General features: G+C 44.4%; 1 protein-coding gene across 2 annotated transcripts in view; it reads right to left on the bottom strand.

The window, feature by feature from the left end:
- Nucleotides 1-25899, bottom strand: part of PEX14 (peroxisomal biogenesis factor 14) — a 2179090-nt gene that overhangs the window by 1135234 nt on the left and 1017957 nt on the right. The window contains exon 1 of one of the 2 annotated variants that reach the window (XM_044063152.1): nt 3033-3071. The exons of the other annotated variant lie outside the window; for it this stretch is intronic. Coding sequence (XP_043919087.1) covers nt 3033-3056 — 24 coding nt within the window. The 5' untranslated portion in view covers nt 3057-3071. Of the gene's footprint in view, nt 1-3032; nt 3072-25899 lie in introns of those variants that run through there. 2 annotated transcript variants of the gene reach the window in all.

The following is a 25899-nucleotide window of genomic DNA, read 5'->3' as shown; positions in this document are numbered from 1 at the left end:
CAGGTGGGGGCGAGATGAGGACCTCCAGCGATATTAGTTTATGATCTGATCTCACCAGTGAGGGGTATACTTCCGGTGTTGAACATTTTTATCACTTGAGATCAAGTATGTTTTCTCCTCTTGTGGGGATGGTGACTAGTTGTTCCATGGCATTTGAGTTTATGAACTCCAGGAATCTTTGGGTTAGAGTGTTTGGGCTTGAGTAGTGTTCCCAGTCTATATTAGGGTAGTTGAAGTCACCTAGTATGATGGTGTTTGGAGATACATTTATCCCCTCCAATGTTTTCAGGAAGGCCATGTGAGGTTCCTGAGTTTGAGAGGGTGGCCTGTAACATGCTACAAATTGCAGAGCAGTCTTGCCTATGGTTAATTGCACCTGGATGGTCTCCGATGCATCGTGCGTTGCCACCAACCTTGAGGTGTGGGTGTCCTTTATGAATATGGACACCCCCCCCCCTCCTTTCTTGGCGTTGTCCGGATTTTGGGGCCAGAACGCATGATATGAGGTGAAACCTGTTAGTGCTGGGGTGCTCTCAGGAGCCTTGAACCAGGTTTCTGTCACAGCACAGACATCGATGTTCTCCATACTGAGAAGGGTCTCGAAAAGTGCATCTTGAGATTGAGACTTCTGGCATTGAGCAGCATTACCCTTAGTTTTTTTCCTTTTTGGTGTTCTAGGGTGGTAGGTTTAGAATTTGAGCCTTGCCTAAAAAAGGCACTACGGGGGTGGCAAGAGCCTTTGCCAATATCCGGAAGCCCAGGGGTGACAGGTGCAAGCCATCCCTTGCAAAGCAGCGTGGCTTGTCCAGCATGTCATCCCAGGCAGACAGACATTGGATCCCCTTTGAATGACACCAGAATTTAAGCCAATTATTAAAGCTGATCATCTTATCACTGTATTGTGGCATCATTCTAGGTGAAGGTAGGATACTGCTCAAGGTCAGGGTCATACCTGCCTGGGCTACATAAGTTCCTCTTGTAGTTCATGTAGGACGCAACCTGGGACGCCATCTGGTCCCATGGAAGCAGTGTTTTTTGCTTTGGAGAGGGCAGCCTTCACCTGAGCATCTGAGATGTTTGGGAGACAGTCCTCTGCCGGGATAGATACTTGCTCTTTTGGGGTGGAGGGGGTGGAGAAGTTTGCACTGAACCTGTCTGCCAGGATATTGGCGATGTCTGTGGGTTCAGTGTATTTTTTTGTCATTTAGAATCAACTCAGAACAAGTCTGGGAGTTGCATCCCAGGTTTCTAACATAACTGAAAAAAGCCTTATGATTATCTTTGGTGTCCTGTGCAATTTTTCTCTCGAAGCTGGCCTTGGAGGATTTTATGAGGGATCGTAATTTTTTGCTAGTACTGATCAGAGATGCCTTCCCTATTAGGGATTTTGCTCTATCATGTAGTAGCTTCCTCCTTCTGTTGTACAGTTTATTTATGACAGGGGTCCACTAGACTGGACGCCTGCCTTTGGATGATTGGGTCTTGGTTTTGTTTGGGATAGCATGATCCATGCATTCCTGGAGATGTCTGTAGAATGCATTTATATAGGATTCTGCAGTTTGGGCCGTAGTTTCCACTGGCCCTGGGGCCTTGAAGGATTCCACTTCGGTTTTGAGAAGTGAGAAGTGAGAAGTTCGCTTTTGAGAAGTTTTTCACTGTGGTTTTCTAGGCTGGGGGTGGGGTCGGGATGTGGACATCCAGTGAAATTAATTTATGGTCTGATCTTACCAATGAGGGATATACTTCTGGTGTGGAGCATAGAGTCCCCATGTTGGTAATGATCAGGTCTAGTATGTTGTCCGCTCTTGTGGGAGTGGTGACTAGTTGTTCCATAGCATTTGAGTTTATAATTTCCAGGAATCTTCGGGCTAAGGTGCTGGGGCTTGAGTAGTGCTCCCAGTCAATGTTTGGGTAGCTGAAGTCACCCAATATAATGGTGTTCGGAGAGATCTTCATGTTCTCCAATGTTTTCAGGAAAGCCGAATGTGATTCCTGACTTTGAGAGGGTGGTCTGTAGGATGCTATAAACTGAAAAGCAGTCTTGCCCACTGTTAGTTGCACATGGATGGTCTCCGATACTTCGTGCAATGCCACTAACCTGGAGGTGTGGCTATCCTTGATAAATATGGAAAGTCCGCCTCCTTTTGTGGTTCGGTCCGGGTTTTGGGGCCGAAAAGCATGATATGAGGTATAGCCTGGTAGTGCTGGGGTGCTCTCTGGAGCCTTGAACCAGGTTTCTGTCACTGCACAGATATCAATGTTCTCCATACTGAGGAGAGCTTCGAAAAGTGCATCTTGAGGTTAAGACTTCTGGCGTTTAGCAGCATTACCCTTAGTTTCTTGTTCTTGTGCTGTCTATGGGGGTGGGTTTGACTTTTGAGCCTTGCCTAAAAAAGGCACTATGGGGGTGGCAAGAGCCTTTGTTGATTCGTAGATTATTACTAGGCTAACTGCCCTCATGGACTACTTTAAGCCTAGCCATTAACCCCCTGTGAGAATCAAACCCTGCACCTTGCGTTTCTAAGGTAAGCACCTTAACCATTGTGCCACCCTCCCACATAAGATCAATAAAACATGGTGGAAGGACAGGTTTATAACCCAGCATCTCTCAAAACTCTTTAATTAACGACCCTGCATGTTAAGCAATATGACTTACTTCACCAAAACCCAGATGATTGAAAAGAGTAGCCATAATTTTATTCCAGGGTTGACTGGTATGGCCTTTCTGAAGAAGGGAGATGTAGTAAGGGGGATGGAGGGGTACTGGCAAAGCATGAATGGTCATACAATGTAGTGGCCATGGAACATCTATGAATCAGCTTACAACTCAAAGACTTGGGGGAGGTAGGCGAGTCAACAGAAATTAGTCTCCTCAGGAGCTACCACCACAGAGAGCAGCTGCACGATCATTGGTGAGGTTCTTCATTTCACTGGCTTAAAAAAGCATGTGAAAATTTTATAGGCAGCAGATTAGCAAATAAGGTAATTGGAAGACGGCAAAGTATACATGCAAGTATAGAAAAGGGTCTTACCAAATTTATGTTTTTGCCTGCCATTCGGCATATTTTAGATGGCAGCTCACAGCAGTGGGTTAGTCATCATAATCATCATCATGCAGCTCATAACAGTGGATTAGACTTATCGTTTAATAAAACAGCAGCTTCTGGATGACATGTCTGAAGAAGGAGGATAGGACATATCTAAGACAGCAAAGGGAAAAGTGTTTTTACAGAGAAATGAGGGAACAATATATTCATTATGTGCCTTGTACAATATTTAGTGATACAAAAAGTTTCTGATCTATGCAAGAGAGAAAGTCTTTAATAAAATGCCCTAAATGCTGTATATATAAACAGTTAAAAGCAACTTCTAGCTTCCTGTTTCTACTTATATTGAACTACACAATTAAGTTTTCTTGAAAGAGTTAGGAAGTGGTAACTTTGTCTAGCAATGTATTGACTCTAATCACTAAGCTACGAGTCAACCAGAACTATGGTCCACCCCTATCATGACAACTCTGCTTCTGCTGCTACTTATTTTTCTTTCGGCTGCTCCCATTAGGGGTCGCCATTGCGGGTCATCCGTTTCCATTTCTTCCTGTCCTCTGCATCTTGCTCTGGCATACCAACCACTGCATGTCCTCTCTCACCACATCCACAAACCTTATCTTAGGCCTTCCTCTTTTCCTCTTACTTGGCAGCTCCATCCTTAGCATCCCTCTCCCAATATACCCAGCATCCCTCCTCAGCACATGTCCAAACCAACACAATCTTACCTCTCTAGCTTTGTCTCCAAACCGTCCAAACTCTAATATACTCATTTCTAATCCTGTCCATCCTTGTCACACCCAATGCAAATCTAAACATCTTTAGCTCTGCCATCTCCAGGTCTGACTCCTGTCTTCTCATCAGTGCCATCATCTCCAACCCATATAATATAGCTGGTCTCACTACCATCTTGTAGACTCTCCCTTTCACTCTTACTGGTACCCATCTGTCACAAATCACTCCTGACACTCTTCTCCACCCACTCCACCCTGCCTGCACTCGCTTCTTCACCTCTCTTCCACACTCACCATTACTCTGAACTGTTGATCCCAAGTATTTAAACTCATCCACCTTCACCAACTCTACTCCCTGCATCCTTACCTTACCATTCCTCTGTCTTTCCTCTCATTCACACAGATCTATTCTATCTTACTCCTGCTGGCTTTCATTCCTCTCCTGTCTAGGGCATATCTCCACCTCTCCAGGGTCTCCTTTATCTGCTCCCTACTCTCACTACAAATCACAATGTCATCCATAAACAGAGTCCATGGGGACTCCTGTCTGATCTCATCTGCCAACATGTCCATCACCATTGTAAATAAGAAAGGGCTCAGAGCTGATCCCTGATGTAATCCCACTTCCACCTTGAACACATCTGTCACTCCTACCACAGACCTCATCACTGTCACACTGCCTTTGTACATATCCTCTACCACTCTTACATATTTCTCTGCCACTCCCAACCTTCCAATACAATACCACAACTCCTCTCTAGGCACCCTGTCATATGCTTTCTGTAAGTCACAAAGACACAATGCAACCCCTTCTGACCTTCTCTATACTTCTCCATCAACACCCTCAGAGCAAACATCGCATCTGTAGTGCTCACTCCTGGCATTAAACCATATTGCTGCACACTAATCATCACCTCCCTTCTTAACCTAGTTTCCACTACTCTCTCCCATAACTTCATGGTGTGGCTGATCAATTTTATCCCTCTGTAGTTACTAGTGCTCTGAACATCACTCTTATTCTTAAAAATCTGTACCAATACACTTCTTCACCACTCCTCAGGCATCTTCTCACTTTTCAAGATTCCATTATGCAATCTGGTTAAAAACCGCACTGCCATCTCTCCAAAACATCTCCATACTTCCACAGGAACATGGGGTGACATACAAGAGTGGAGGAAGATGCATACAGGTTGATTATATCTTATGCAGGAGAGCCAGTCTGAAGGAGACTGCAGACTGCAAAGTGGTGACAGGGGAAAGCATAGTTAGGTAGCATGGGATAGTGGTTTGTAGGATGATGCTGGCAATCAAGAAGAGGAGGAGAGTGAGGGCAGTGAGAGGATCAAATGGTGGAAGCTGAAAAAGGATAACTGTAAGGTGGAGTTCAGGGAAGAGTTAAGACAGGCACTGGGTGGCAGTGAAGAGCTATCAGATAGCTGGGCAGCTACAGCAGAGGTGGTAAGGGAGACAGCTAGAAAGGTGCTTGGTGTGACATCTGGATAGAGGAAGAAGGACAAGACCTGGTGGTGGAATGAGGAAGTACAGGAGGGTATACAGAGAAAGAGGTTGGTTAAGAAGAAGTGGGATTGTCAGAGAGATGAAGAGGAGTACAAGGAAATGAGGTGTATGCTGAATAGAGAGGTGTCGAAGGCTAAAGATAAGGTGCATGGTGAGTTGTATGAAAGGTTGGACACGAAGGAGGGAGAAAAGGACCTAGACAGGCAGGCTAGACAGAGGGACCGAGCTAGGAAAGATGTGCAGCAGGTAAGGGTGATAAAGGATAATGAGGGAAACATACTCACAAGCGAGGAGAGTGTGTTGAGCAGATGGAAACAGTACTTTGAGGGGCTGATGAATGAAGAGAATAAGAAAGAAAGAGGGTTGGATGATGTGGGGATAGTGAATCAGGAAATGCAACGGATTAGCTAGGAGGAAGTAAGGACAGCTATGAAGAGGATGAAGAATGTAAAGGCTGTTGGCCCAGAAGGCATACTTAACTATGATGACAACAATGACATATCTGAGCTCTGCATTTTATCTAAAGTTTGTTTTTGGAGGATTATTATATCTATTTACAATAATGTATCATTATAGGTGAATTCTATTACTGTTTAACAGATTTCTAATGCATCTCAGAACTGCAAATCAGCTTCTGACATGAATGCCTTCTGTGAGGAACCTACATGTTCCCATGTGTTTCCCATTTATTCTTGTATCTCAGAGATGTGTCACAGGTAAACTAATCGTCGTCTAAAGTACCTACAGTTAGAGGTATGTGCTCCATGTTAGAGTAAGCAAACATATGCATCCTGGAACAGACTGGACTCCTATCCAAAATTAGTTTCTTTGTCTGGCATGTCAGGTGCTTGCAAAACTGCATTTAAATTCCAAGGGGGAGTAGGATCTTTAACTCGAGGTCTGAGGAGAAAAATTCTTCTTATAAAAGCTCTACACAGTTTGTAGGATGCTAGAGATGACTTATTCACCCCTATATGAAAATCAGAAATGACAGCCAATTGTACTTTAACAGTAGAAAATCTAGCTCCTTTACTGAAAATTGAGGCTAAAAATTCCTAAACATTAGATATAGGAGTGGAAAAAGGATCTACATGTCTCTCTCGAATTACAAATCTTTTCCATTTGCTTTTGCAAAGTTTCTTAGTTGAGGGTTTGTGGGATGATAAAATAATGTGAAGGTCCAGGGAGGAAAGCCTGACTTGTCTGGCAATCAATAGAACTAGAGAAAACATGAACGGCCTTGAATGTTTGGGTGAATCAAGTTCATCGGGTGAGACAGAAGGTCTCGAGTTGGATCTAGAGACCATGGTGGATCCATAAGAAGAGGACAAAAGAAGGGAAACCATATTTATTCAGGCCAATAAGGAGCAATACGGATTACTGTGCTCTTCAATAGAGATGCTTTCCGGAGAAATTTGGGGATCAGTTGTAATGGAGGATACGTCTAAAGGAGACCATCAGGCCAATCGTGAATTAGAGCATCTCTTGATAACTAACCTGCTGGGAAGATGAAGAGAAAGAATCTGCTGCACCTGTTGTTGAGACGGGATGCAAAAAGGTCACAGCACGGTTGACTCCATCGATGGAATAATTTCTTCATCACATTCATGTTGAGAGACTACTCTTGAGGCATCAGAATAGACCTGCTTAACTTGTCTGCAATCACACTGGACTTCCTTGGAAACTGCATTATCAGAAATCAATTGGATGAGGTCATCCATTGACACACTCTCAAGGCTTCTCGACACAGGGAATAAGATCTGCTCCTTCCTTGTTTGTTGATGTCCTACATTACTGACATATTGTCTGTCTGAACTGCATCATTCCCAGTGGGGAGAGTGCCTTAGAAGATTTGCAAATCTAAGAGGACAGCTGTTATTTCCTGGACACTGATATGTGTGTTGACCTCTTTGGGGGACCATGTGCCTTGGACTGCCCTCCCCAAGAAGTGCCCCCACCCCTACCTAATCTGGGAAGCATCCATGATCACTATGGTCTTGGGTTGGGGGAGAACAAAGGGACATACTTCTTGCACTTGACAGGAGTGTACCCATCACAGAAGATGGATTTTGCAAACCTGAGTTATTTTTATCTGATTGGACAGGGGATGGTAAAGAATGGACCATTGAGTTGCTAATGTCCACCAAAGCGTTCTCATATAGTACCTTGACAATGGTACTAGAATTGCCACTGGCATGGACCCAGAAATTTGGAGAATTACCTGAGGTGAGAGAAGAGAATTTTGAATGATCTTTCTGACCTGTAACTGAATAGTCTGAACTCTTGACCAAGGATGAGATGCTGTTTGTGTGACCATGTCAAATAAAGCACCCATGAATTCCAAAGTCTGTGCTGGTTCTAGAGGAGACTTGTTGTAGTTGACTGGAGTACATAATCCCCTGCTTGGATCAGCTAAAATTTGTTTAGAGCTGTGATAAGCCAGTCATGTAGATATGGAAACACCCAGAATCCTTGCATTTTCAAATGAGTTGCCACTGCTGCCATATACTTGGTAAATATCCTGGGGGCTGCGGTGAGACCAAAGGGCAAAGCACTGAACTGGTAATGACTGGCTCCCAGTCAGAAGCGTAGGTATCTTCTGGATTCCCTGCTTAATTTTATATGATAGTACACATCCTAAAGATCTATCAAGCACATCCAATCGCCCTTGTGCAGAAAAGGCAGAATGGACTGAACCATGACCATCCAAAACTTTGTATATTGAACTGATTAATTTAGTTTGCTGAGATCCTAAATTGGTCTCCAGTCCCCTGTTTTCTTTGGCACTAAAAAGAATCTTGAATAAGCTGTGGACTCTTCCTGGTCTGGGGGACCTCTTGGATGACTTTTTTTTCCTAGCACTTTGTTTATTTCTAGTCCTGTTGTTTTCCTCTGACTGAATGGAACATCGTGGAATTTCCTCTGACAGCAACAGAAGTGGATGGGAAAATGGCATGATATAACCTGTGGATATTATCCTCTGAACCCATGAATCTTTCATAGTTTCTAGCCAGGCTCTATGGTGCAGGGATAAGCAACCCCTGCCTGCCTCCAGAAAAGGACAGTCGGGTTCCCTTTCAGGAGTCCTGGAAGGATCCGTCAAAGAAAGAATTTCTAGACCCTTGATTTTGCAGACCCCCTCTGCCACGAGGGTGGAGTCTTCCATTAGAGTTCCCTCCTCTGCCACAGGAGAACTTTCTCCATGTGGCTCTTGGAAGAGAACCTGGTGATTCTTGAACCACATTTTTCAACAGTCTCTTTGATTCCTAGAAAAGGTTCATTGAGGGGTTGAAAAAAGTACGCCCACAGCAGACAGGGTTTTACCTTTCTGCTAACACCTAGAGAGTGTGCCCTTCTCTTTGGGGCCAAATAAAGATCATCTGTCACGCAGGCTCATCCAGATGTGCCATCTAATGGAAATGCCTGAACCCATTGCCCATGAGGTACCTATTGCTGCATGAGAGACAAGCTTCATGGATGAAAAGGAAATGGATTGGAGGGTAGCCAACTGTAAGGCAACAGTATTTTCTGCCATAGAGGATATGGTCCCAGAGAGGGATCTGAAGAGTTTTTTTTATCAGATGCTTCTGCAGTCTTGTAAAGTATGCCAGACAGTTTAGTGATTGAACGGCAGAGGTTGCTGAAGAGTAAACATGCTTCCGAAAAGTACAGTTTTGTACCCACCATAAATGTAGATGTCCGATAGGTATGCATCTGCAGTCATCACATATGGGTTGTCCTGCCTCAGGCAGCCCTTCGGTCGGCCGGATTCCAAAGTCTGGGTCCGGCGTCAGCTGCCCTCTCCCCGACGTCAGAGCGCCTGGGGTATAAAAGCGTCAGCCGACACCATCTTCCTCAGTTTTTCTTGCCCCAGATGCCAGGTGCCCTCTAAGGAAGGCTAAATTTGGAGGAATGCAATAAATTCCAAACATGCACAGAAATATATATATGCACAGAAATATATATATGCATAAAAAAAAAAAAAAAAATATATATATATATATATATATATATATATATATATATATATATATATAAAACAAATACACCATAATAGATAACCCCAGCAAGCTATGAGAGTGATAAGTACCCAAGAAATACCAAAGAGGGGAAGGAGGGAGGGTAAACCTGACTGCAGATGCATACCTATCGGACATCTACATTTATGGTAGGTACAAAACTGTACTATGTCCTTCAAGGATGCATCTGCAGTCATCACATATGTTTAGAATACCATAGCCAATCTGGGGGTGGAGGATCTATGTAAAGGATGGTGTAGCTAAAATGCCATGCAGGACTGCTGTAGCAAAGCCTGCTCTGGATCTGGAATATAAAGGTAAATTGTAATGCTTGGAAAATGTATGCACGGAGCTCCATCTAGCAGCTTCTAAAATGTCCTTGGTAGCCACCCCTCTTAAGAAGGCTGTGGAGGTGGCTGTGGCTCTGGTGGAATGAGGTCTAATGTTAGCTGGCACAGTTTTTCCATGAAAGGAGTAACAAAAGCGAATGCAGTTTCCTATCCATTTAGAAATTGTCTGCTTTGAAATTGCTTTTCCTTGTGCACTAGCAGCATATGCTACAAACAGCTGGTCAGTTTTTCTGTTACTTTTAGTTCTGTCCAAGTAGTAGCGCAACTGTCTGTGTATGTCCAGGGTGTGCAGAAGCTTTTCCCCTTCGTTTTGTGGATTTGGAAAGAAGGTAGGCAGGTGAATAGCTTGGTTTAAGGAGACCCTGGATACCACCTTTGGCATAAATGAAGGATTGGTTCTCAAAGAGACTCCGTCTTGATGAAAGATAAGGAATGGCTGTACTGCCATGAGGGCCTGTAACTCAGATACTCTTCTTGCTGAGGTTATGGCCAGAAGGAAAGCAGTCTTCCAAGACAGGAACTGTAGTTCTGCAGATGCTGCTGGTTCAAAGGGAGGCAGTGTTAGTTCTTCCAACACGAAGTTAAGGTCCCAAGTAGGCACTGGTGGATTCCTTGGGGGATTAATGTTTTTAATTCCTCGTAGAAACTGTCTTAGGAGAGGATGAGAGAAGACAGGTGGATCAGTATTGTACTCTGCTGAAATTGCTGAAGCATGAATTTTAATGGAAGAGTAAGACAGGCCATTGTGGAGCATTTCTGCCAAATATTCCAGGATATGTGCCATGTTCATAACTGTTGCATCTAGGCCCTTTGAGGTGCTCCAGGTGTGAAATCTTTCCATTTTGCTGAGTATGCCTTTCTTGTGGAAGGCCTGCGAGCTTCCATGATGATATCCTTCACTCACTTGGATAGGTTATTCTGGTGATGAGTCAAGGTATTTTCCAGGCAGCTAGTTGTAATGTTTTCAGGTTGGAATGCAGAGTTTTGTAATTGTGCTGTGTTAGGAGAAGCGGCCATTGTGGAAGAAGCCATGGTTTTGTCCATGACATGCTCTTTAGCAATGGGTACCAGTGCTGTCTTGGCCAGTCTGGAGCTATCAGAATCACTCTTGGCTGCTCTGCCCTGATCTTCAGTAAGACCTTGGTCATTAATGGAAGAGGTGGGAATGCATACACTGTTAGAGTTCTCCAGCTGAAAGAGAGAGCGTCCACTTTCCATGCTTGTGGGTGGTATATCCTTGAGCAGAATTTCTCCAGCTGATGATTGTGTGAGGAGGCAAAGAGGTCTATGTCCGGTCTCCCCCATGATTGTGTTATCTGATGGAAGATGTTCATAGGTTCATACTAGGCTATCTGCCCGAGGGCATTTATAAGCCTAGCCCATAGTTTTGTGGCTTACGCCACCCCTTTAGTATGGGGAACTATACCCATTATTTTGCTGTGCCTCTGTCTAGCAGTGACACTGAGGTAATCCCTGGAGTATATCTGCGATCTCCCATCCATTGGTCAAGATTTCTCTTGAACAAGGCCAGCGAGGTGCTCTGCCTCACATATACCGGGATTTTGTTCCACAGCATAGGGAGTCTTTGGGTGATGAATCTATCCCTCCAGCACGTCCTATTAATAGCCGTGTCGAGGTTTAAGTCTCCGCCCTTGTGGCTCTGACGGATCTAGATTTTTGAGGTGAAGCATATTCATCAAATCTGGGTTTGACATGGCCTTGTATGTCAGGCAAAGGTCACCTCTGAGCAAGCGGTGCGACTGAATAGAGCTGGAGTTCTTTCAGTCGGGCAGCATAGGACAGATTTTGAGACCCTTTATCCTTTTGGTGAGGAACTTTGTGGCCTCTCCAGCTGCTGCAAGTGTCGGGTCAGATACATTCGGAATGGGGCATTGTACTCAATCATTGGTCTGATGAGTGATGAGTATAGGGAGACTATGACCTCCCTTGATCTAGATGTGAATCCCTTCATGATAAGGTGGGTAATGTAGAAGGTCTTCCTAACTACTTTAGCTACATTGGTGTCGAATGACAGGCTACTGTCAACCTGGGTCCCCAGGTCCCTGATAACTTCTTCTGTGCTCAGAGGATTACCACCTATATGGTAGCTAGGAGTAACCTTGTTTTTCCCGAAGGGTATGACTATGCATTTTTTGGCATTTAACTTTAGGCCATGGCTCTGGCACCAGTCATCCGTTTCTGTGAGACCCTTCTGAAGGATATCTGTGTCAGATGTGTTTTCAACTACGGCGCCCAATTTGCAGTCATCTGCAAACTTTGTCAGCCATAACCCTCCTGTGTTTGCTTGTACTTCAGAAAAGTAGATGCCAAACAAGAGTGGGCCCAGGACTGAGCCCTGTGGGACACCACTTGTGACAGGCTTTGAGTCTGACATGGCGCCAGCAACTCTGACCCTGTGGGTTCTGTCACTCAGCCAGTTTGCAACCCATCTTGTGATGTATGGGTTAACATTTAAGCTGATGAGTTTTCAATGATACCCGAGTGGGGTATTGTATCGAAGGCCTTCGCCAGATCGAGGTAGGCTGTATGAACTGCCTTTCCCTCATCAATGGCTTTGGTGACTGTTTCAAAAAAGTCAACCAAGTTTAAAAGGCATGATCTGCCTTTGACAAAGCCAAACTGGGTTGGATCCAAAGTCTGCAAATTCCTATGTCTTTATTTATGAGGTCCATTATGATCCTCTCCATGGCTTTGCAGATAAGGCTTGTCAAGCTAATGGGACGGTAATTTCCAGGGTCTGTGGAGGCACCGCCTTTGTGAAGTGGGACCACAGTGCAGTGCCACTCCTGGGTACGTATCCAGAGGTGAGACTATGATTAAACAGCTGTCCTAGCTGTGGGTTTAATTCCTCGCTGAGTTCGTGGAGCACACAGCCTGGGACACCATCAGGTCCCATGGATGCTGTTTTTTGCTTTGGAGAGGGCAGTTCTCACTTGGGCGTTTGAGATGTTTAGGGGGCTGCAACCATTTGGTATAGATATCTCTCCTTTTGGGGGGGAGGGGAGAAGTTAGCACTGAACCTGTCAGCCAGTATGTTGGCAATGTCTGTAGGATCAGTAATCTTCACATCATTTTGAACTAGTTCTGAGCATATCTGGGAGTTTCCTCCCAGGTTTCTAACATAGCTAAAGAAGGCCTTATGATTGTCTTTTGAGTCTTTAGCTATTTTTCTCTCAAAATTTGCTTTGGATGATTTTATGAGAGCTCTTAGTTTTTACTTATAGTGATCAAAGGTGTCTTACCTTTTAAGGATTTTGCTCTATCTTGTAGTAGCTTCCTCCTTTTGTTGTAGAGTTTGTTTATGGCTGGGGTCCACCAGACTGGACGCTTGCCTTGGTACAAAGAGTCTTTGTTTTGCTTGGGATTGCCTTATCCATGCAGTCCTGCAGGTGCTGGTAGAAGGCATTTGTAAGTGATTCAGCGGCTTGAGTACTGTTTTCCGCTGGCTCGGGGCCTTAAAGGAGACCACACTAGTCTTTAAAGTGTGAAGTCGGCTTTGAGAAGTTTTTACTGTGGTCTTTTTATTTCAGGTGGGGGTGGGATGAGGACCTCCAGCAAGATTAGTTTGTGATCTGATCTCACCAGTGAGGGTATACTTCGGTGTTGAACATTGTGCTCCCATGTTCGTGATGATGAGATCAAGTATGTTTTCTCCTCTTGTGGGGATGGTGACTAGTTGTTCCATGGCATTTGAGTTTATGAATTCCAGGAACTTTTGGGCTAGGGTGTTTGGGCTTGAGTAGTGTTCCCAGTCTATATTAGGGTAATTGAAGTCACCTAGTATGATGGTGTTTGGAGATGCATTTATCCCCTCCAGTGTTTTCAGGAAAGCCATGTGAGGTTCCTGAGTTTGTGAGGGTGGCCTGTAATATGCTACAATTTGCAGAGCAGTCTTGCCTATGGTTAATTGCACCTGGATGGTCTCCGATGCATCGTGCGTTGCCACCAGTCTTGAGGTGTGGGTGTCCTTGATGAATATGGATACCCCCCCTCCTTTCTTGGTATTGTCCGGATTTTGGGGCCGTAACGCATGACATGAGGTAAAACCTGTTAGTGCTGGGGTGCTCTCAGGAGCCTTGAACCAGGTTTCTGTCACAGCACAGACATCAATGTTCTCCATACTGAGAAGGGCCTCGAGTGCGCGCATTTTGAGATTTAGACTTCTGGCATTGAGCAGCATTACCCTTAGTTTTTTTCCTTTTTTGTGTTCTAGGGTGGTAGGTTTAGAATTTGAGCCTTGCCTAAAAAAGGCACTATGGGGGTGGCAAGAGCCTTTGCCAATATCCGGAATCCCAGGGGTGACAGGTGCAAGCCGTCCCTTGCGAAGCAGTGTGGCTTGTCCAGCATGTCATCCCAGGCAGACAGACATTGGATCCCCTTTGAATGACACCAGAGTTTAAGCCAATTGTTAAAGCTGATCATCTTATCTCTGTATTGTGGCATCATTCTTGGTGAAGGTAGGATACTGCTCAAGGTCAGGGTCATACCTGCCTGGGCTACATAATCAGAGAGCTCCTCAATGTCTCTTTTCATGTAGTCCAAGGAGGTACGTCTCAGGTCGTTTACACCAGCGTGGACAATGACTGAGTCGTATTTGTACCTGCTGTTGAGAGACCTGAGTGCTTGCGTTATGTGGCGGATTCTAGCGCCCGACAGGCAGCTTACTGTAACTCTCTCCTTACTCAGTCTGGTGAGCGGGACATCAGTGTGTCTGACTATGGAGTCACCAATGACTAGTGTGTCTGGCATTGTGTTTGGCCTTAAGGGCTGTGACTGTTTGACACTCTGACTGTGAGGTCTATGTGTTGCAGGTGTTGTGGGAGGGTCTGTGTGCAGCATCCATTCCTATGCATCCATGATGTTCCTGCTTAAGTTGTCCGCCAGTATATTGTCCTTTCCTGGTACAAACTGGGATTGCAACTGTATATTGAGTGTCAAGGAAAGCTCCCATAGATTCATCGCCAGTCTGCAAAGAGGGTAGGAATGGGTGCCTCCTTGCTTGTTTATGTACCACATAACTGTAGTGTTGTCTGTCCTTATTAGCAGGTGGCCTTGATGTAGAAATAACTTGAAGGCCTCGATAGCATGTATCACTGCCAGCATTTCCTTTTGGTTTATGTGCATGCATAGCTCTTTTTGTGACCATAGTCCTTGAATGCATCTTCCCTCCATGTGCACTCCCCATCCATGGTCTGAAGCGTCCGTTGTAATGGTTTGGCTGGCTATTGGTTTGCTGAAGGGCAAACCCCTGTTTGACTGGCTTGCTTGAGCCCACCACAGAAATTCCCTTTGAAGGCATGGGATGAGTGGTATCAAAGTTTCCAAGCTGTGCCTGTGCTGAGTCCATAAACTCCTTAGGTACCACTGTAGTTTCCTCATATGTAGCCTTGCTTGAAGAATCAGAAGAATGCAAGAAGCCATGTAACCCAGGGCCTGCAGGATTTTCCTTGCAGTCAGCTGAGTTTGTCTTGACAGGTTTTTGAAGTAATCCGGTAGTTGATTTTGTTTTTCTTCTGTGAGGAAAGCCATTTGGGTGGTTGTGTCTAGATCTGCACCCAGAAAAGTTATTCTTTGGGATGGTACAAGTCTTGACTTGTGAATGTTGACTGTATATCCCAAGGCCTGAAGAAGGTAGATGGCATAATTCAAGTGTTTTTCCAAGATTTGTTGGCTGTCCGCTTGTATAAGGCAGTCGTCCAGATACGGGTATATTTGCATCCCCTGAAGTCTGCAGTGTGCAATTACTGATGCCAGGCATTTCGTGAATACTCTGGGCGCAGTAGATAAGCCAAAGGGCAATGCTGAGAATTGATAATGCTCTGAACCTGCAAGAAATCTGAGGTGTCTTCTGCAGCTTTGTCTGATAGGGACATGCAGGTATGCCTCCTTGAGGTCCAGAGTTACCAGCCAAGACCCCTTGCCCAGCATAAGAAGGAGTTGCTGTAGAGTCAGCATTTTGAATTTTGGCACAATGAGATAAGTATTTAGTGCGGACAAGTCGAGAATAGGCCTCCATTGCTTTTCTTTTCTTGGAACAAGGAAGAGTCTGGAATAAAATCCTTGGCCTTGTTCTGAGAGAGGAACCTTTTCTATTGCTTTCATTTTCATTAAGTTGGAGATTTGTTTCAAAGCCTCTGCCCTTTGATTTGGTGGCAGGTCTGGCATGCCTTTTCTTTTCGGTAATGTGTGGAAATGGAACCTGTATCCTTTGTCTATTATTTTTAGTGTCCATTTGTCCCTTGTAATAATGTGCCAATTTTCTGAAAATAAGGAAAGCTTTCCGCCCAAAGGTGCTTCCAATTGAGCCCTGGTTGGCGGTGTCAAAGTAAAGTCATTGAGTCTGTCCTTGTGCAGCAGTTGTAGGCCCTGCACTACCTCTCTGGTTGGGAGGCTGCCATTGACGTCCTCTGTAGGAGCCTCTAGCTTGCCCTCTACCTCTGGCACGCCTGTTCTTGCCTCTCTGAACTCTGTCTGTGTCTGGAAAGGACCAGTTCTTGGAAGGCCAATTTCTGCTGAATCTTGGTGGTTGGACTTGCATAAAATCTTTGACTGTTTGTACAGATTTTGCCTTTTCGTCAAATTTCTTTAAAACCTCCTGAGCAATGGAGCCAAATAACTTTTGCTTTTCCAGTGGAGCATCCAGAAGCTTTGCTTTAACATGGTCTGGCAGAGATTGTTCCTTCAACCAAGCATGCCTACATATGACTGCACCTGTCATAGCTGACCTACATGAAGCTTCCAATGCATCATAACCACACTGCAAGAAATGGTTGCTAACCTGTTGAGAGTTATGTACCAGATCCTGAAGTGATTTGCGATCTAGGGGTTCAGGTGAAGACAGTTTTTTATGCAATTCATCTAACAAATACTCTTGGTACTGTATCATATGAAACTGACAGTTTAAAATCCTCATAGAAAGGGTAGCAGAAGTATACACTTTTTACCCCATCGCTCTAAAGCCCTGGACTCCCTTTCAGAGGGGAGTGGATTTTTTGTAGTGACAGCTGCAACCCCTTTAGGGCCCTGGGAAATAGTTTCTGGATCAGCAGAGTGGGACTTGTAAAGGAAAAGATGTGATTCCGGGACCCTGTAGTACCTATCGGGTTTGGCAGGAGCCGGAGGGAGAGTGTCAGAGGTTGTGCTAGACTCAGAGTACACATCATCAATGACATTCAAAACAGGGGGAACAGCCAAAGGTCTATGCTGAGGCAAATGCAAGAAGGTCCTTAATCTTTTCTTGGAATCAGAGAATTCCTGGCCCTGCCATTGGAAATGCCCCCTCATAGTGTGCAGAGTTTCCCCAAAAGACAGTTCTTCAGGAGGGGAGGCCGAAGGGATAGATTCCTCTGCATCAGAATCCTCGTAGGCCGAAAAAGCCTCCTCCTGGTAGTCCGAGAGAGCAGAGCCATCAGAGGCCTCATCTGAGGAGAGGGGATCAGAGGGCTCAACCCTGGGCCTTTTTTCAGTAGGAGGTTGAGAGCCCCTGTCTGGATGAGGTTGAGAGCCCCTAATTAATGAAATAAGGTCCTCTGGGAGGCATAGATTTTGGGTGTTTAGCAGCTTTAGCCCTAGAGAATGCCTTAATAGACATGGATGCAGGAGGCCTGGCTGCACCACGTGCTGGTGTAGTTTTGTCGAAGGGAATGGTGTCGGAAGGTTCCTGGACACCAGATTCCAATGGAGATTCAACAACCGATACAGTAGTGGCCTCCGGGGCAGAGGTTGTCGGTTGTGCGGTTTCGGTGGACGGAAGTACCAAGGACTCGGTTTCAGCCGAGACACTCGAGCCGAAACCGCAGGCCGCGTGTCGGTCCTTGTCCTTCCGTTTCTTTATTAAATGTGAAGTCGGAGTCTCCGACGGCATTTTGTAAGCAAAACTAGCCCCAAAATATTCCTCTGCAAACTCTGACCGGTGTCTTAGCGTGCGTCGGTTGAAGGAGGCACAGGCGGAACAGGCCAAGACATCGTGGTCTGGGCCTAGGCAAGGTAGGCAGTAAGAGTGGAAATCCTTATGAGGTATTTGTTTCCCACAAGTTAAACAATTATTAATTTTATCTGACATCGGCTGAGGCAAGAAAGAGTCCCCAACGGGGTACTTAGCTTTTGAGGTCTTCGATTTAGCTGAATTACAGGAGCTGGCCGACCGGCACTTGCGAACTGCTTCTGCTTCAGGCACCACGCGGCAAGAAAGACTGAGGAAGATGGCGTCAGCTGACGCTTTTATACCCCAGGTGCTCTGACGTCGGGGAGAGGGCGACTTCAGCCGACGCCGGACCCAGACTTTGGAATCCGGTCGACCGAAGGGCTGCCTGAGGCAGGACAACCCATATGTGATGACTGCAGATGCATCCTTGAAGGACTTCCTGTCCATCATCCTAGACTCACTGTTAGGGGAATGGACAGAGGAACTTTGTTCTGCTAGTTCATGTTTGGTGGCTTCTGCTATGACCATAGCATCAACCGGTACTCCTTTACTCCAGAAAGATCTGTCCTTTGGTAATGCCAGAATCCTGTCTGGTCTTTTAGGGATTGGTTTAAAGGTGTTGGGTTCCTTCCATGCCCACCGAGAGCCCAAACCAATGAGCTCAATGGTGGGCAGAATCACCCAGGAGGTAGATGGACCAGCACCAAAAGCCCCAAGGAATACCGACTCCTCCCGAGAAGGGATGTTGGGAGACCAATCACCCCTTTGTTTTAAGAGCTCCAAAATATCTCCAAATGAGACTTCTGCAGGTGGTGATCATAGGGACCATTCTCCCTCATTGAAGGCAGTATCCTCTGTGACGGACTCTTAAGGAGAGGTGACAGAAGAAATTATAACTCACTGGGTATCCTGGAGACTAACTTGGGCTGGCTGTCCTTGTGGCCAAGAATGGTTGAGGAAGACCCTGAGCTGAATGGGCTAGGATGGTCAGAGCCAAAGCAGGTGGAAAAGTTTGAACTCTAGGGATAGAAAATGCTCCCTCCACTACCTCAAATGCTGAGTGCCTCAGAGAGGAAGAAATTGATAATTCCAAAAGAACATGCTTATGGGCCGAAGGCTCCTTCCTCCCCAAAGGCAACTTGAGGAAGGAGTTGGAGCAGAGCTATCCGATGCCAAGGCTCCAAGGGGGAGAGACAACTCCATCAAACTTCAGAGTCAACTCCAATCTCTCAGATCAGGCGTCCATGCTATGGCTCCAAGAGTTGATCAGCTCTGAGGCACTGTGAGCCAATGCACTCAGAAATGCTACCAGCATCAAAAATACCAGCATATTTGGATCCGATGGAATGACTACGGAATCCTTACATCTGACAGAACCAAAACCATTGGTCATATCAGACACTGGGAGGGGGGGGTTGTACTAATAAGCACCTCCAGACTCGATAGGGTCAGAGCCAAGAGAAGCCCCATATTTATCCGCATCCATAGAAACTTCCTCATCATTCTGTCCATGTCAGCTTCAGTCAAGCTTTTCGCAGAATCGGTCGAGGATGCTTTGGAGGAAGGTCTAGAGTGTCGGTGGTTAGAAGAGCATTCCAAAGATGTAATCAGAACCAAAGAGAAGAGTGGCAACTGGATCCAAGGAGACTTGTCTTTTCTGATCTTCAGAGCTAGGATCCGAAGTTTTAGCTACTTTCTTTGTAAGTTCTGAACTCACAGCCAATGAAGTGGAAGGCAATGGACAGGGGCATCGGATGTTGATTTGTCTATGCATGGGCTAAACTCTTGGCTAGGCTTATAAGGACCTCAGGGCCAATAGCCTAGTAACTTCCTATGATCCTATGCACCACAGAATGCTTCCTAGAGTCTTTTTTCTTTGAACTGATGGGGGTTTAAGCCCCTGAAGATGTGAAAGAAACAGAAGACTTATAAGGCAGCAAGCCTCTGAGTGTCAGTTTATTTTGCCGGTCAGTAAGAGCCCTAGGGTTAAAACCCTCAAAAATATCATAACTGTCATCAAGAAGTGAAGGACCTACACAATAAATGAATTTAACATCTATATCAGATAAAGGAATTTTCTGGCCACAGGCTGTACATTAATTGAAACTCAAGGTTTTATTCTCCATACTCACAGATGACGATAGTAAATTTTAGCAATAAAGAAAAATATTAAAAAAAAATTTTTTTGGTAAAGGGTGAAAGTTTTAGGCAGAAAATATCAACAATGTTATATAGAGAGTACTAAAAAGTACAAAAAGGAAATTACCGACAATGGTAAATTATTGAGTACACTAGTACTGAAAATTTTTGAAAAACTTTAAAGAAGATCGGAAAACAGAGAGGAAGTGTAACAGAAGTTTAATATAGTAACTAAGGGAACAATAATCTACAGAAATAACTCATGATAGCCAAAAAATGCTATTAGCTCAAGAACAGAAGCACTGACCACATCTATACTTTAAGGCGACAGACAACATCTGAGGTATATTAGGGACTAGGCGTGGCTGAGTGGTTAAGATGATGGACTAAGAGCTCAAGAGCTTTCAGAGAATCATGAGCTGGTAAAAGTGGCCGAGTCAGATTTGAGGATCGGATCTGAACCCAAGAGTTGAGGAGCAAATGAAAACTGACAACATCAAATCATATGTTTGGGTTTCTGAACCTGTTTGTCCTCAAAGGAAACTGACTAGTCAGACTCTCCCCCTTTAAAACCTCAGATTCCAGATCTCTTCAAAATCAGCATCCTTGCATAGCTGAATGGCAGTAAGAGCACTGGAGTTACACATAGCCTGGGTTTGCGTCCCATAATCCATAGCCTAAATAATGGATCTAGCCATAGCCGCCAGCTCAGGTGGAAACACAGTCGGGCGCTGCTGCCCTGCAACATGGCAGGTGGTGTGTTTCCTTTTGGATGCACTATATTAGTGGGTGAATCCCTAGGAGGAGGCTGATCAATACTGTCAGCACGTTCTGTATGCCTGACTTACCCTGCGCCTAAAGAGTTTGCCACTCATGTCATTCACAGCTGTGGTACTTCCACCACACCAGGGGACCTGGAGACAAAAAAAGGGTGAGTGGTCCAACAGCCTGCCAAAGACTACTGTGGAGTCACAAACCATAGGGCTGAGGCATATTTCTTGATTTACTTCTATGTTTTTAGGTGCACAAGTAGTAGACGTGTGTGTGTGTAGGAGTGGGGTAGCGCATTCGAGTCCATCAAGTCAGGGAACAAAATAAATAGTCAAAGCAATACCAATAATGTTTGCAGTCTGAAGTCTATTTCTGCAGGGATACTATTTTGAACACTGCACTGAATAAAAGACATTTAGTTTAAGAAACACAGTTCAAAGTGCTACATGCCAAAAGTCCCCCAATTTTTATAAAAAAAAAAGTTAAAAAATCAGAAACAAATGATTAGAAACAGCATAAAACAGTTTCAAACAAAAAAATAAAGCATACATTTATGAAAAAAATCTTGTCAGAAATATTTATTTTATTTTATATATGTTTACTGTGGGTGTTCGCCTGAGCCGGTGGCCCGTTTTCAGTGGAAGCCCGGGGAGAAAAGCTCCAACTAAAAGAATTACTATGAATATATATAAGTTCACAAAAATGTCTAGGAATTTATACAAGTGTAACACGAGTAGTACTATATAACAATATTGCATTACATACAAAATGGCAACAAAATCATGATTTAAATGAAAAGAAAATGTTTGAAATGTTGTAACCCTGCATAATCACCTCAACTAATTCTAATACCAAAGAAAAAACTGCAATATCAGCAGGTTTTGCTGTCAAGACTTTCAAATGAAGCTTTTAATCAACAGAAACAACAGCAGCAATCAACTTGCTTGTTGCTCTGGAAGCACAAGTTAATGAGAGAACCCAAAAAATTCCCCAAAAGCCAACAACCAGCATAAAATAAACAGTACAAGCCTTACACTTGCAAGCAAAGTAAAGACCCAAGTCCTTGTACTGTTAGGTGACTGATCGCTCACACTGAACTTTGAGCTATACTAGACTGCAAGGGGAGGGTATCAGGGCACCACTGCCCAAATGCCAGTAAGGCAGTGTGTTTGTTGAACACTATGAGTTGTTGCAGGAAAACAGCCAAAGGATCAGATAATAACATGAGTTACTGAGAAAATCTGACTGGCTGTAGCAGCATACATACATACCAAAGAGCTGTTGTTAGCCAATGGTTTCCAACATCTTATGAATGATTTCTGAAAACTGATTTATGAAACTCAGATGCACTGTATGTGTCTGGAAGTACACTTTCTCTGTTATAACAAAATGGACTAGTATTCTATGTAGACATTCACAGCAAATCCCAAAGGTAAACTTTTTCTGACACTAAAACAATACCAGTTCTATGGGTACAGGGATAAAGCCCTGACTATGACATAGGTGACAGGCATTGCAGGAGGTGGCAAGGAGAAAGGCCAAATTCATTGGCAATTATATCTGTGGACTGGAGTGTATGGCCAGGATGCACACGGCATGATGAAGTCTCAAATAGAAACTACTGATTTCATGGAGATACTTGTTACAAGGAGGACATGTCCTTCAAGAGTTGCATCATTTGTAGAAGAGGGGCCACTGCATGTCCTCTCCTGGATATCTACAGAACATATTCAAAGGGGAAATGCACAGACGTACGTGAGAAACTCCTACCCCCATGAGGATGATAGTACCACAAAGAATAGGCTATAGATTGCTCAACTCTAGAAGAATAAATAGGTCAATAGAGAGGTTCTGGGGGAAACTAGAGGGTCAGTGGGGGACCCTCAATATAATAACAGCAGCAATAAACTTGAATGGACAGGATACTTGAGTAAAGAGTATCTGTTCTTTTGCCTAACTGCCACATAGATGTGTGACAGGCCAAACTTGTTGACAGGGGGTGCACTGACAACTTTTACAATTATGCCTTTCAAACAGGGTAAAGTCTGGTAATAAAGACTAGGACTGCAACCTTTCTGGAAATTTATAAGCTGGTTTTGGCTTTTCCAAATCCACCCCCCCCCCCCAATACATACACATGTAAATTCTTAAAATGTAAACCCACTACAATTGAAAACATTAGAATTTCTTTACAGCTTCAAAATGAAAAATGCTTATTACCTTTTTTGTGAAATAATGTAACAATTCTGGCATTTTAATAATACTTTCAGCTGAATGCTTGAATTTTAAAATCTCTTCAGCGATGTTTGGTAAAAACATTTAAAAATATAATAAGCGGTGATGGCTTCTGCCATTTCACCAGAGTCTGGGTTTCAATCCTGACTTCCAGTCACTGTCAAATTTGCATCTTCTTCCCATCTCTGCATGCGTTTTTATGCAGGCACTCCATTCTTCTTCCACCTCCCAAAACACCTGGTTAAATGGCTACAGTTAATTGTCTATATATTTCCATTTACCCTTATGACCAACCCACGTGCTCAACAACAAATGGTAAATAAATAAGTAGAACTATGAAGTAATTTTAACTGAGTAATGCATGTTACTTTTTGAATAATATAAAAGAATATATGTATAGCTGTATAAAGTCATTCACTGTTGTGTAGTTGTGTGTGCATACAGTTTTCTTTCACTCCACATTTTAAAACATAAAGGAAAAGCTATTTCAGAGCAAGCATAATCTTTTAAATTAAAAGGTTTAGTAATTCTTTGTTGTCTTATGAACAATGGACTACCACAGTTTAAAAAAAAAAAAAAAAAACCTGCCAGGTGAACTACCGTAACTCTTTAAAGTGTTCCTTAGTAAAGATGCACACACTCAAAACTCTCCTTAACATTGAGAACATCGAACCACAAAAGGAGGGTGAGTATCAATAATCATCAAAGATACCCACACTTCCAGTTGGTGGCACAGCACGAAGCATCAGAGACTATCCATGTGTAACTAACAGTGGATAAAACTGCCTTCCAGTTTATAGCCTACTACAGACCACTCTCCCAAACCCAGGAACCCCACTTGGCCTTCCTGAGAACACTGGAAAATATGAAGGTCTCTCCAAACACCATTATATTGGGCGACTTCAACTACCCAAACATAGACTGGGAGCATTACTGTAGCTCCAACACCCTAGCCCAAAGGTTCCTAGAATTTATAAACTCAAATGCTATGGAACAACTTGTTACCACTCCCACAAGAGGGGAAACCATACTGGACCTGATCATCACCAACATGGGGACTCTATGCTCCAGACCAGAAGTGTATCCCTCACTGGTAAGATCAGACCATAAACTAATCTCACTGGATATTCACATCCCGACCCCACCCCCTGCACAGAAAACCACAGTGAAAAACTTCTCTAAAGCAAATTTCACACTCCTCAAAACTGAGGTGGAATCCTTCAAAGGCCCGGGGCCTGTGGAAAATACGGCCCAGACCGCAGAATCCTTTATAAACGCATTCTATGAACACATTCAGGAATGCATGGATCATGCAATCCCAAATAAAACCAAGACCCAATCCTCCAAAGGCAGGCGTCCTGTCTGGTGGACCCCAGCCATAAACAAACTATACAATAGAAGGGGGAAGCTACTACATGATAGAGCAAAATCCCAAAAGGGAAGGCATCTCTGATCAGTATTAGCAAAAACTATGGGCACTCATAAAATCGTCTAAGGCCAGCTTCGAGAGAAAAATTGCACAGGACACTAAGGATAATCACAAGGCTTTCTTTAGTTATGTTAGGAACCTGGGTGGGAATTCCCAGATATGCTCAGAATTAGTCCAAAATGACAAAAAATACACCGAACCCACAGACATTGCCAACATGCTAGCTGACAGGTTCAGCGCAAACGTCTCCCCCCCTCCCCACCAAAAGGGCAAATATCTATCCCAGCAGAGTGCTGCCTCCCTGACATCTCAGATGCTCAGGTAAGAGCCGCCCTCTCCAAAGCAAAAAACACAGCATCAGTGGGACCAGACGGTGTCCCAGGCTGCATCCTACATGAACTCCAAGAAGAGCTAAACCCAAACATAAAACTACTGTTCAATCTCAGCCTTACTACAGGATATGTACCCAAAGAGTGGCGTACAGCAACAGTGGTCCCTCTCCACAAAGGTGGTGCCTCAACAGTTCCTGGAAACTATCGCCCCATAAGCCTGACTAGCTTAGTCTGCAAAGCTATGGAAAGGATCATCATGGACCTCATAAATAAAGATATTAGGGTCCTACAGACACTGGATCGTACCCAGTTTGGCTTTGTTAAGGGCAGATCCTGCCTCTTAAACCTGGTCGATTTCTCTGAAACAGTCACCAAGGCCATTGACAAGGGGAAGGTGGTCCACACAGCCTACCTGGACCTCGCCAAAGCCTTCGATACAATACCCCACTCGGGCATTATAGATAAGCTCACCAGCTTAAATATAAACCCCTATGTCACTAGATGGGTTGCAAACTGGCTCAAGGACAGAACCCACATGGTTAGAATTGCTGGAGCCATGTCAGACTCCAAACCAGTTACAAGTGGCGTCCCACAAAGCTCAGTCCTGGGACGTCTCTTGTTCGGTATATATTTCTCGGAGGTACAGGCCAACACAGAAGGACTGTGGCTGACCAAGTTTGCAGATGACTGCAAACTGGGCGCCATAATCGACTCTCCAGCCGACACAAGCATCCTCCAAAAGGGCCTCATAGAAACAGACAACTGGTGCCAGAGCCATGGCCTCAAGCTAAACGCCAAAATGTGTCTAGTCATCCCCTTTGGCAAAAACAAAGTGCCCACAAATTACCACATAGGTGGTAATCCATTAAGTACAGAAGAAGTAATTAGGGACCTGGGGACCCAAGTTGATAGCAATCTCTCATTTGACAACCACGTGGCCAAAGTGGTTAGAAAAACATTTTATATAGCCCACCTAATCATGAAGGGATTCACATCTAGATCAGGGGAGGTCATCGTGCCTCTTTACTCATCCCTCATCAGGCCCATAATTGAGTACAATGCTCCTTTTGGGATGTACCTTACCAGACACCTGCAGCAACTGGAAAGACCCCAAAAGTACCTCACCAAGAGGATCAAAGGGCTCAAACAGATGCCATATGCTGCCCGGTTAAAGACACTCCAGCTCTACTCAGTGGCATACCGCCTGCTCAGAGGCGATCTGTGCCTGACGTATAAAGCCATGTCCAACCCGGAATTAATGGACATGTTGCACCTCAGAAAATCCAAATCCCATCGAGCTTCGCGCTCGAGAGACTTGAACCTCAGCACTGAAATAAATAGGACATGCTGGTGAGACAGATTCATAACCCAGAGGCTCCT

Source organism: Protopterus annectens, chromosome 2.part1, assembly GCF_019279795.1.
Source record: "Protopterus annectens isolate FY-2018-M chromosome 2.part1, PAN1.0, whole genome shotgun sequence".
Taxonomy (NCBI): Eukaryota; Metazoa; Chordata; order Ceratodontiformes; family Protopteridae; genus Protopterus; species Protopterus annectens.
This window is presented reverse-complemented; position numbering and strand designations above follow the sequence as displayed.